The 12,896-nt window shown below is 45.4% G+C and overlaps 1 protein-coding gene across 1 annotated transcript in view; it reads right to left on the reverse strand.

Annotated features, from left to right (window-relative positions):
* ADAM17 (ADAM metallopeptidase domain 17) overlaps window positions 1–12,669 on the reverse strand; it is a gene marked incomplete at its 5' end in the record, with an annotated part of 12,991 nt that extends 322 nt beyond the window's left edge. The window contains 11 exons of the mRNA XM_009575914.1: window positions 1–48; window positions 2,567–2,623; window positions 3,293–3,381; window positions 4,547–4,625; window positions 5,665–5,795; window positions 6,703–6,837; window positions 7,529–7,632; window positions 8,656–8,855; window positions 9,715–9,867; window positions 11,912–12,000; window positions 12,525–12,669. The exon at window positions 1–48 is cut by the window's left edge and continues 1 nt beyond it. Of these exons, the coding sequence (XP_009574209.1) occupies window positions 1–48; window positions 2,567–2,623; window positions 3,293–3,381; window positions 4,547–4,625; window positions 5,665–5,795; window positions 6,703–6,837; window positions 7,529–7,632; window positions 8,656–8,855; window positions 9,715–9,867; window positions 11,912–12,000; window positions 12,525–12,669 (1,230 nt within the window). The remainder of the gene's footprint in view (window positions 49–2,566; window positions 2,624–3,292; window positions 3,382–4,546; window positions 4,626–5,664; window positions 5,796–6,702; window positions 6,838–7,528; window positions 7,633–8,655; window positions 8,856–9,714; window positions 9,868–11,911; window positions 12,001–12,524) is intronic.
* Between the last annotated feature and the right edge of the window lie 227 nt (window positions 12,670–12,896).

A 12,896-nucleotide genomic window follows, 5' to 3' on the forward strand; every position in this document is an offset into this window, starting at 1 on the left:
GATGATTCGAACGGAGGCAGAGTCCAGGCTGCTGAGCATCTCCACGTTCTGCAAGACACAAGCAGCCATGTCAGTGGGAGAAGCAACCAGGGTCTAGTCCATTTTGCACTGTTTTCAAGGGGAACAGGCAACAGGCACCTTCTGAGGAGCACCCACACTTGTTAGAGCCGTTCAAAGGCTACTGTGTCCCTCCTCCACTCCCAGCAGAGATGTGCTGACCGCCCTCCTGCCGCCACAGGCTACCCTGCACCAGCCAGGCTGAGCCCACTGCACTGCGTTGGAAAAGGAGTGAGATTTTGGATTTTACAGTAGATCTACGCTTACTTAAGAGCAAGGGAACATCCAGCAGAATTGATTTGTTGTGTTGTTTTTTTCTCAAGAAATCCAGCTACGCTAAGCGCTACAGGCAGAAAGGCCTTTGTATCTCTGCTTGTTCCTTCTCCATATAAAGCTCCCCAGGTGACAGCCTCACTGGGACAGAGCTGGTGACTCAGCCCCACCTCCCCTGGCGCCCAACACTGCTTTGGCAAAACCTAGGGCTGGAAATGTAGGGTCAAGCCAGATGACAACAAGAGCTCAGTGCAGGGAAACAGTCACAGGTACAGCTTATTCCACTCTTCCAACCTGAAGAGTTCCCTGTTTCATGTGCAAGAAGTTGCACTGAACACAGGGTCAAAGACTAGAGGGGGACCACTGTGATCACAGCCAAATTCTGCAACCCAGATTACGTTAAAGCCCATTGATTTCTGCTTCTATTTGAGCATGGTTTGGAAAATATCCAGAGATTTCTAGGGATAAAAAAAAATCCCCATGAACCTTAGTAAATGCTAATACTGGGAAGGATGAGATGTTTACCTGCTACTAGTACGACATTTCCCAACCTCTCAATCCTCAGCAGATCCAAAAGACGTGAGATTTGTTTGTTAAACTGTTGCTGGTGCAAGGAGTCCATTAACTATACCTGTGCTCTGTTGCTACACCTCCTTCTGGGATTTTTTTGATTGAATTCGGGTATAAAGCTCCAAGGTGACTTTTCTTATAGCGTTCGTGCTGATTTTGGCTGGGATAGAGTTAATTTTCTTCACAGTAGCTAGTATGGGGCTATGTTTTGGATTTGTGCTGGAAACAGCGTTGATAACACAGGGATGTTTTCGTTACTGCTGAGCAGTGCTTGCACAGAGTCAAGGCCTTTTCTGCTCCTCACCCCACCCCACCAGCGAGGAGGCTGGGAGTGCACAAGGGGTTGGGAGGGGACACAGCTGGGACAGCTGACCCCAACTGACCAAAGGGATATTCCATACCATATGACGTCATGCTCAGCATATAAAGCTGGGGGAAGAAGAAGGAAGGGGGAACGTTTGGAGTGATGGCGTTTGTCTTCCCAAGTCACCATTATGCATGATGGAGCCCTGCTTTCCTGGGGATGGCTGAAAACCTGCCTGCTGATGGGAAGTAGGGAATGACTTCCTTGTTTTGCTTTGCTTGCGTGCGTGGCTTTTGCTTTGCCTATTAAACTGTTTATCTCAACCCATGAGTTTTCTCACTTTTACTGTTCCGATTCTCTCCCCCCTTCCCACCAGGGGGAGTGAGCGAGTGGCTGGGGGGGGGCGGGGTGGCCGCCGGGGGTTAACCAACATCAGCTATGGGGGACTCGAACTAAGATCGCCTTCACCTATGTTGGAGTAGATGACAGAGGCAATCCAAGCTGCCTCAGCGGTCTTTGACTTCAGTATGCTTCCCCCAGTGCTTGCACAGGAGCTCTGCAAGGCTTTTCTTCCCTCTCCCGTTACAAAACGACATTTCCTTAATTGCATGTTTCTGTTATTAAAAGAATTGGGTTGTCAAAGCACTGGACAGGACACCCAGAAAATCCATGTCAGAAGGTGTCCTGTGCTGGACTGTAATTAAAATTTATCTAGGCATTTTTTTGCTCTTCTCCTCTCCCAACTCAGTATCTACAAGGTGAGGAGTGTCACTGACAGGTCCCTGCACCCTGAGGCCAGCTCTCCCATAAGCGACTGGAAGGCTTTAGCACATCTGGCCACCAATGGTTGTTTGACTCCTGCAAACAACCATTCTGCAAAGACGCCATATTTTGCAGAGATTTTTCTGCAGCGTCACCCCGCTAAGTCTTGTGCTTCGTTGACGCCACTTGGCTGGGAACAAGCGGTCTGTGGTTGAAGCTGCCGAATGACCCGTGCCAGGGGGACCCTGTACACAGGCACCTGCTGCACAAAGCGGTGCTCCGCAGAGCGGAGCAGCTTCCTGCCCCGGGAGCTGCGGCTGCTGCAAGAGCGCTGCTTTGTCAACAAGGTCAAGGCACAGCTCTTACAGGAAGGAAGAATCAGACCCCACCAAGCTGCAGTGCTTGATATATCGAACACAGGCTTGTTCAAGAAAACACAGTTTCCCTCAAATTGATTCATCCATCTGCAGCGTGAGGCACAAGGCTCCAGGTCTGTCTATTATCACGTCTTTGGTAAATACTCTGCACACACCATAGGTTCAGATTTTCTAATACATATTGGATAGCTTTCTACCAATTCATATTCAGACAGCAACTTACACTGGGGCAAAACAGGGACTTTGTGTTCTCCTCATACTGCTTGTCCAATTTCTTGTCCTGTTGGAAAACAAACAAATGAAAGCAAACCAAAACATACACACACAGAATAAGAAAGTTAGTTTCCCAACTGCAAGGTCCCTGTCCCCATTTCCCTGCAGGGACACAGCAGGGCGTGGGGCTCTTTTCCCTTCCCAGGCCTTCCCATCCACCCCAGGAGTGCTCATGGGCACAGCAAGCCTCTGCTCTAACCCCACACTGCTGTCAGCATCACACCACGTGCCCACACTCTCAGTTGCCATGAGCTCCCTCTCTTTACCCATCCACCCAAGCTCAACCAAGACCACTTCCCACCCTGGGTCTCCCCACAAAATGTGGGTGTCTCATTTTTTAGCAGGGCTTTCGAAAACTTTGACTCTAATGGCAGTTACCAAAATTATACTTGGGTAGAATTTGGGAGGCAGAAGTAGAAAATCTGCCTAGGAAAGAACAGGAAGGGCTCCAGGGAATAGTCATGGGAGCACTGTATCTGCCAGAGCCCAGCAGAGTTAGCAGGAGTTTTGCCTACTGAAGGAGCAGTAAGTCTTACATACGCTGGATTCCCCCCCCTGGGGTTTGCTAAAAGCTTCCCATCACCTTCTCCCACAGACATCTGCCATTTCATATTTGAAGGGTGTTCTCTTACAGCTCAGTCCAACAGAGCAGTCATCCCAAAGACAGCTTACTCACCACACAATGCACAAGGATGCTGAGAGGAATCCAAAAAAGTAAGGAGAAGACAAGCACAGAGCCCACTATATTATCCGCTAGGAACTTCCCTGTGAAATCAGTTCAGATCTGTTAGTTACCTACCAAATACTGAACATACACACCTATCCCCATTCTGCAGCCTCTGCTCACGCAAGCCAAGCCACAGAATTTGCTCAGAGAAGCACAGACTGCAGGACTAGGCAAAGATGAAAGAAGTTATACAATTTTAGAAAACTGAATCCAATATGTTAACAATAACAGGTTTTTTTTCCTCCGTTCTTCTCTGATGAGAAATGCTGACAGGCCATAACATTTAATATGAGTTGACTGGGAACAGGCTATATTGAGTTAGCCAAGCTGCCTCTCTCAACACACCGCAAGTCTGTTACCAAATCCTGATTTTACAGTCAAGTGGTAACTACCTGCCTCCACAAACAGAATATTTGAACATCAAAGATACACAAACTGCCTCTACCTGAGTAGGCTAAATAGCTTTAACAATTACTTAAGAAACAATTTTTTAAACCTAGAACTCAAGATTGAAAGCCCCAAGCCCAGATAATTACACTGTACAGGCACAGCATTACCGTGAGCATATGTAGTTACCCAGCCATTACACAGCACCAGCTTATTAACAGGTTTTGTACGGTTCCAGTAACACAGAGCGAGACACTGCGGGGTTACACTGGGGGGCTACCTGCTTGGATTGCACACTGGGGATCAGGACCAAGGAGGCCCACTCACCATCGCTGGACAAGGACTCAGTACAGGCACACAGCTTGAGGTGTGTGACCTCAGTGGTTTTCTTAAATAAGAGAGAATTGAAGTTTTCCTCTCCCAGTCTGTTGACATTTAAATCCCACTGAGAGGCCCACTTTATACTACGCCGAATCTAGCTGACCTCTAAAAAGACTGTCTGTTATTTACTTTTCTCTAATTGACCTACTTCTTGTTATTCAGACAAGAAGCTGTCATCTCCTTTACGTGCTTGGAAGATGCCTAGAAAATAACGGAGTGGAAAAATGCAAAATTATGCCCCATCCTTTCAGTTTTAAAAGACAAGATCAGTATTGTCGAACTTTAGGCAAAAACATATTTACATATATCAGAAACACAGCTACTAGCTACCCTTGCATACAGGTGAATAAAAACAGCCAGCTAACTCCCTCTGAGGCTTTAGAGGTTCATGTCATGAACTAAAAAAACCCCAAAGGATATGGTTACATATCTTACCGAAAGTATTGATGCTGAGTTGGTCTATGAAATCCCAAAATCGTTCAATTACATCCTGTACTTGCTTCTCGCATTTACCCTGCAAAAGTAAACACTTATTTACAAAATAATCTTATGCTATCTAAGCGTAAGATGGAGAGGGAAGAAGATACAAAGATTATAATGAAATAAAAACTACAGAGCAGCACTTGACTCAAATTCTGAATATAGGTTTACATTCACGCCCAGTAGCAGCAGTCCATTTTTACTGCCTTTATTTTTGGCAAAACAGTTTCAATTCCATTGCTGAAATAGATGAAATTTTAATGTTTGAAATGTGCAAAAATTGCCCCACCCTCGCCCCATGTTAGGGGACATAAAACTGAAGTTTCTGGAGAGGTCTAAGCACCGGAAGCCTCAGTTCCCATTACCCACCAAGAAGGCTGCAGCTCTCAGGAGCCCAAGGTTACAGACAGACTCCCAGATCTGGCTGTGCTGGTTTAACACAGATCATCAGTCTTTCAGTTCTGCAGGCGGAAGCGCTGGGGCACGCCCTCCCAAATTCACTTCTGCCAACACCCAGTTTAGCTCCTACCAGGGTCTGCAGGTGACGCAAATGTCCATGCAGCTGTACCATGGAAACGGTCACTGAGTGGCAGCAACCCACCAGTCTCCCTCCCACAGGCTCACTGCCCCCTTCAGATACTGCCAACTAGATTTTCATGCGATTGCTCCCTGACCTTTAGTCAAAATTTTTTAGTCAAAATTAATTGGGCTAACGTGAACAGCTGAAATAGCCAGCACTGCAAGTCTAGCTGAGCTTAGGACAGTGCTCATTCACCTCCTTCGCACAAACTGCCGGCTGGCTGAGCTGTGGGGAGCAGCAAAAGGGGCAATAAGCAATGGCAGAAAGTAACAGCTTCATCTGGCACGGGTCTCTGCAGAACTAACTTCCACCTACAGCCTCAGACACCCTTTAATATTTACCCTGTGGAAAGGTACTTACACAGTATCACCCTGCTCAGCAGCGCATCAAGCTTTGGCTTCTCTTTACCAGCACAGTCCTCATCACAGAGGACTCTCAAACACCCAGCCACAGAAGCAGAGCATGCAGTGCACTGACATCTGGGAAAACTTACATTTGTATCGCAGAAGCCCACAGTGCAAGGCTTCCCCTTGCGCAGGAACAGGAACTGGTCATTAGCATCGACGTACGGTATGCACCTATCCTGCTCGTCCCGGCAGCATACCTTGCAGGAATTATCCGTTTCTGTAATAAAGCAACAAAGTCATTCCTCGGCAGCACCAACCTATAACCCCACACAGATGCATAACCCCACGTGTCCCCTGGCTTCCCCATGGGAAGGAAGGACTGTGTGAGTTGCCCAATTTCAGGCACTCTGATGACCAAGCCTGAAACTCAACCAGATGCCCTGTGCAACTTATTAGGGGACACAGTGGGACCAAGCTCTCCAAGCTGATACTCGAACACTGCAACAATCAACAGGCAGGTGAAAAGTTCCAAACATGACCAAGACACAGATTTAAGTATTTCTAGGCACCATTCTCCCTGGCTATGCCCTCCATCTCAAATGGTGGGGCTCACAGCACTTCCCTGCACTGCCCCTGTGAAGCTTTCCTCCTGCTCCCAGCTGCTTCACCAGATTTAAGAGCTGAGACTGAGAGCAAGCAAACAGTAAAGCTTATTGACAGAAGTATATGACAGGCAGGTTTGCAATAGCAGGGGACTGGACTCAGGGATCCTATGTTCTCATGGCACTTTAACCTCTTTGAAATTTTTCTTTAATCACTTGTTGGAGGCTACCACTCCTCTGCCAGATGCCTGGTCCAGAGGTTGGTTAGGATCTCTTTACAATCAGAGAACAGTCAGACTTTCCTTCCCGTCTGCCTGTGGCAGAGGAGGTGGAGGGTGGGAGAGTGCCCTCTCTAACTGCGGTGCCAGACCGTAAATCTCATCTTAATGTCTTCAAACCCAGATCACCAGAGGAGTAGAGGACATTTACATTTGTCTTCCAAACAGAAAACACTAGCCCTGAAAAAACAACGGTTTAAACTTTTTCGGAAACCATAAACTCAGCCCTCCAACAGGCAAGCCCACAGCGAAGCCAGCACTCTCCGATGAGCAGAGCCGAAGCACACATTTCAGTGTAACCCACCGTTGCACGCACACGACCGTAGGTTCTTCTCCCTCTCGCAGAAAGGGACGCACTCCCCATCCTTGCACTTCCCCATGTCCACGCAGACTGTGTCATCTGGAGCATTCCCTGGAGGGGGGCACTCGCTGCTGTTCCCTACAGATGGAGGTCGACAGGGTAGGAGGACTGTGTTAGAGTAAAGGGCAGAGTACCTAAGTGTGCAGAAAAAAAAAGGACAATAAAGGACATCCAGACTCATCCCACGGGGAACCCCAATAGCTTGTTCTTGACTTTGATCTGTAGGCTGCCTGCCAGCTCCTCCGAGAGGCAGCAGCAGCTTTGGAGGCTTTCAACAACTCAGGCATTGTGGCACTCCAGCGACCAAGGAGTACGTAGCAGACCCTGGAAGTGCCATCAGCAAAGCAGGAGCTCTGACTTAATCTTTCCTGGAGGCAAGGAGTCATGAGAAGGAAGTAAACAAGTGGGGAAGTGAAGCAGAGTTGCAGTAATTCCACTCTTTCTATGGCAAGATTCAGTTCATCCTTGTCCCCTTCCAGTGACACACCCTGTTTTGCTTTTTCTTTTTTTAAGGGAAAGAAAGAAGGAAGGAAAAAAAGAAAAAAAAAAAAAAAATCAACATTTTTCATGTTCTTCTGGGCAGTAAATCACCAAGTGAGTCCTGAACTACAATGAAGCTCATTATAGGGCAATTTTGTGATGCTTAACTGGTCTCTAAAATTACATGTACCGGATGAATAAAGGGCACTAGTTTGAAAGCGGATCGAACAGGATACTGAGCCTGGAGCGCTTGGCTAGCTGACGTAGAGGGGACAGAAACACGTCCTACCAGTGCAAAAAGACTCTCCTTTACAAGTAGCATTTATGGCTTCTTGGCATTTCTTCTGTGCACTTTCAAACTGGCAGCCTTTACAGCAGGGGCTGTTCCGATCACTGTAGAAAGATCAAAGTGAAAAGAAGAAATACTAAGCAATTTTTTTTTATAAGTACAAGCATGACAAAGCCAGGGAAAAAACGATGTTATGGGGAAAAAAAAAAGCTACTTGTTGAAGATTGACTCACTGATTCAAAACCCTCACCCTCCCTACCCCCTCCCACGACCACCTTTCCAGACACCCACTCACTCTTCATTTACCAAAGGTAAAAGCACGTAGAAAGTACAACATATTGAGAGACAACGCAGGGATCCTTATACTTATTCAAGACACTTGGATCCTCTTGTTACTTGCTGTGCAGCTTTGGACATGACCTTCCACTGTTTTCTTCCCCGCACATTTTTCCCCATTTGTCCTGAAGGTTTACTACTCTTCATTCTGCGCTATTCTTTATTCTCTTTGTTCTGCACCTAATGCAAGAAGGCCCTTTGTACAAACACAGTCATTAAAATTGAGGGAATTTCTTGCTAAACAACAGGAGTTGCACGAGCTCTCTACTGTTACATGGTGCAGAGCTGAACTCTGAAAAAACAGAGTGGACACTGCATTGCAACAGGGCCACAAACACCCCAAAGAGCAAGAAGAACAGGACTCGTTTAGTGCAGTCACTGTGTTGTCTGCTCAAACACATTTTGCAGCAGTCTTGAAAATACCAGTATCTGATCCCAGTTTAAAGCTTGCAATACAAGCAAAAATTGTATTTGCACAGGAAATTTTTAATATTAATTTTTTGAATGCCTGAGTTTGCATAATAATAATCATCATCATCACCACCATCATCTTCACATCTGTAGCTCTTGGCACTTCTCAGAAATAAGTAACAGAATGCTATAAAAATTAACGTATGCAAACAGTCCATGCACACAGTAGCCTTTCCTGGAATCCTTTATTGTCTTCAGTTCACACATTTAGCCTTCAATCCAGGAAACGGGTCTGTGACACTGCAGGTGGCTTTACGAGCTTTCAGCCCAGCCCATCGTTCTCTCCTGTGTAAGAGCAGTTGCAGCTTACTTCCACTTACCTGCATTTGGCACCGTCTTTCAGTTTACAGTCTGCAGAGCAGCAGGGATCAGCCTGTTGGTATAAGAGGCCAGGATCGCATTCCTCCCCTTCATCCACCCTGGAGTTCCCGCACACTTTGTTGTTGCGCTCTTTGAAGCATTCCTGGGCCTTGATCTCTATGGTCCTATGGATGGATTTTTTGCTGCAGCTTGAGAACATCTAGAGAGTCATGAGGGGAAAAAGCAGCACTGAGGAGTGTACCTTTCTGTCAACAAGTGGCATCTAAGACAGCCTCAGCCTCCTTACACCTCTAAATTCTGGTGTCTCAGAAAGCAGTTATTCCCTCTATACTGCCAGTTTGATACCTTGGAAAAATTTTAAGATGGGAAAGTAACAGTTGGGTCCATAAAGGACATTGCTATGTTACAAGGCAGGGACACCCGCACGCAGTCTGGCTCAGGGTCATAGAGCCAACTCCAGCTTTCCCACAGCTTCAGGGCCACTAACAACCATCCCCAGGAAGGGCTGCTAAGTTGTAGCAACAGGGAGAGACTGCGCTGCCTCTTGGCAGCAGGGCTAGACATGAACCACAGCAAGTCAGACTAGACTGCAAACTAATCATTCCCTCGATAATCTGCAGAACAGGCCCAATGCCAAGTCCACGCTGCCAGTGCAAGCTTCTGAGACCGGTGAGCACCGGTGAGACCTGAGAGAGGCATCTGGCAGCCTCTCTCCAACGATAATAGCTATGGACCACCCAAATGCTATTTGGTACTGAAGGTCCTATATTTGACTCCTGCTGATGACTTGCTTTTAGGAACATGCAGCCACAGCTAATTACAAACAACTAATTAGAAAAGCACTTGGACATGCTATGAACTCCAGTGAAACTCAGAATCCAAAGATGAGCTTATCTTGCAGAGAACCCAACGGCATGCAAGTTTTCTTCTTATGGCTAATCCATTACATTCCTGATGGTTTCAAGCTGCAGGAATGATTAACTAAATAGACTTTCCATGCAAAGGGTCATTGACCATAGCAGAAATTTGTACGTGGAAGCAAAACTATGCAAATATACCTTATTGTTTTCATGATCTCCACTGACAGCAATTGGATACATAACATATTTCCCTCCTTGGTCTTCAGTGGGGGCACACTCTGGCAGACTATCGGGATCATGCTCTGCTCCAAAGTTATGTCCGAGTTCGTGCGTTGTAACTAGGTCAGCCTCCTTTTTTGAACATGAAAAAAGCAATGATGAAAAAAATTAGTCTGAGCAGGACAGGACAGAAGATCCCAGCTACTTCCAGGCCACCAGCAATTCTAAGATAGACTGAGATGGAAAGTGATTTCCCTGTGAACATTCTTTTTTAGAAGTGGGCAACTAAAGGCAAGTAAAATTATGGTCCATTTCTAAAGGCATGTTCCAGGACCAGTTTTGAATACTAAACCACTGTTAAAGGCAAAATGCTGTCCTAGAATACCGATTCAGTCTTGTTTTCAATGCAGTGCAGATACTTAAAATATCAAAATCGGCTTTTAAATAGCTGGAAGGCATAAAAAGTTGAAACAGAAAACAATCCAAACAGCTGCTATGATTAGCCAATCTCTTGTTTAACATATCTTGCCATTAGAATTATTTCTTCTAAATGGATAATGACATTAGGAGTGCTGAATAAGCTCTTCTATTGCACAATTAGTAGGAAAGATATCTACAAATGTGGCCCAACAGGGATGGATTTCCAAGATCATTTATGCAAGACGGGACTCCCCCTGCTGAGGATCCCAAACCGGCTCTGCCTCGCTGCACACCTCCCTGCAGTGCCCTGACCAGTGGATGGTGTCAAGCTCACAAGGTGACAACCATAAATAAAACTGGCACAGAAATAAAAGTTAACCACAAGGAGACCAAGCAGTTCATGAGAGAGAGAAGCTAGTTTGATGAGCTAACTGTCATTTCAGCTGCGGTGCAGGCACAGGAGGGACCAAGCACTGCAACGAGCAGCACCAGTACCCAGTGTAGGCATAGCTAATCCGAGAGCCAGAGACAGGAGAGCTGCCCAAAGATCACGCCTGTGCTTCATGGTGTTTAATTTGGGGAAGGGTTTTAAGCAGGTATTTTTTGTCTTTCAAAACCCAAGTGGACACCATGTGACACTCTCCCTGTGAAACCAATCCATAATGCTCCCGCTGCCTCATCCCAAGCTTTGTGACCGCCACTGGGAAGACAGCAAACTCAATTTCCTTTGTAATCCAAGGCAGAACTCCAGCTTGGATATTGAACAACAAATGCAAATAGCATGGCAACAGCTAGAGCTCTTTGTCAACATCCCTCTCACACAAAGCTTCACTGTCTTTTTTTTCTAGCTTCTTGACAGCTTCTGTGCCAAGTTTTAGCCCACACATCAATTATTAATTCTCTTTATAATCAGGCTACAGAAAAGCACAGCTGAGAAGTCAGCAGAAGTCAGGGAAAATTTGGTAGATGCAAACACAGGCACTGCTCTGGTATCTTTACAAGTGAGACAAAGCTCACATTCAGGCCTTTATGTATTTACTATCATATCAAGTATGAAAAGAAAAATCCAGACACAATCAATTTACGTTAGGCTTAGTATTAGCACTAATAAGCCCTGCCTATTATACCGTTCTCTGCTCTACTTATTCAGGACACACACACACAAAAATCAGGTAGAGAAATTTCATTAAAAGGCCCAAACTAAACCACCTACTTTGCCTGCACTACTTTCACTGCTTTACCTTGCAAATGGAACAGACCAAGCGTACACAATCCTCCATCTGCATGTTGTAGATGTACGTAATAGCAAACATGTCAGTTTTTTCTTATTTGAGTCAGCAGACTAATTTTATTCTTATTGTAAGTCTACTTGTTGTATAACATTTGCTTGTTCGGTTGAGGGTTTGGGTTTTTTTAAAAGCAAAATACATTTAAATTCATCTTTGGATATCAAAATCCTGTTTATATCTGAACAACTACAGCTCCTATTAGACACTGGCTACGTTTCCTCATCACTGTTCCCCAGGGAATTCAATTTTCAATTCCATTCAGTCCCAACTCCCCTTGTCAGCAAGGACAAAAACTATGATTTTGGTTTTGTAGACCTACATCCTTGTCTCCAGGGATCTGACTCAATCAGAAAGCCAGCAGCTTGTTTCTGAGAAACGGAAGCTTGTCACAATCCCATGACACACATCACCAACACACACACGTACGTACACCGAACGTTCATGCTCTGCAGAGAATACTCTCCTACCTTTGTGAGGATGGTCTTCCCATAGTTTTTGGTGCTGGTTAAGCCACTATTCAGATAGATGTCCTTCTTTGCAATTTGACTATAATAAGCTATAGAAGTGAGAAAGAAAAATCAAAGTTGCCAAATATTTTTCTTGGGTTTCAGGGTTTTTTGGGGGAGAGAGGGATACTTGTTTGCAGATATGAACAGCTGTATTGTTCTCACAGGCTCACCAGTGAGACCCTGCCTCTTGCCAGTTTTTGGAGTGGGAATTCTTTCAAGCACAGCACAAATAGCTCATGTATTGCAGTAAAGGGAAAAATATAAGACATTTCCAAGACAATAGCATCTGCCATTCCAGAACCACTGCAAGATGCACCCACACAAAGCAGCCCTTGGTCTAGGGCTTGGTCTAGCCAGCTTGTTCACCCCAGATAGCTTAGTGACTTTTATCCTTCCCTCCCTTCTTTTTCCAGCTCCAGCCTAGAAAACAGCCATCTATTCTATCCGAAAACCAACCACTAGAGTCTACGCAAATCATCATGCTTCATGAAAGTTGGAGAAGACGATTAAACACAAATAACAAAAACTAGCTTTCAACCCACAATTGAGAGGGAAGAAAAGGAAGCCTTGCCTTTAGGACAAATGCCACCATGACTGTTAGGTCTGGGAGAGCCAACATAAGCCAATCCAAGCGTTCCCATGTCAAAATCTTGATACGTGAAGAGATGAGCAAGGCACACATGAGCTGCTTTCTCAGCAATATCAAAGCTAAATTGCTTTAAAGAAAAAAAAAGTAAAATCTTTGTAAGACACTTTACGGTGCATATTACAAGTCTATAGATAAGAACATTTCTCTAATAAGCTAGACAGGCACCTTCTAGATCTGGTTAAGTCAGAAAAAAGCAGCTGTTATCTGTCCTACAGAGCTGTAGAAAATTAAATGAATACCCAAGTACATTGTACATATTCATTTACATAACTTGTCTATTCACTTCCCCTTTTC

This window comes from Fulmarus glacialis, unplaced genomic scaffold (assembly GCF_000690835.1).
Source record: "Fulmarus glacialis isolate BGI_N327 unplaced genomic scaffold, ASM69083v1 scaffold39534, whole genome shotgun sequence".
NCBI classification, from domain to species: domain Eukaryota; kingdom Metazoa; phylum Chordata; class Aves; order Procellariiformes; family Procellariidae; genus Fulmarus; species Fulmarus glacialis.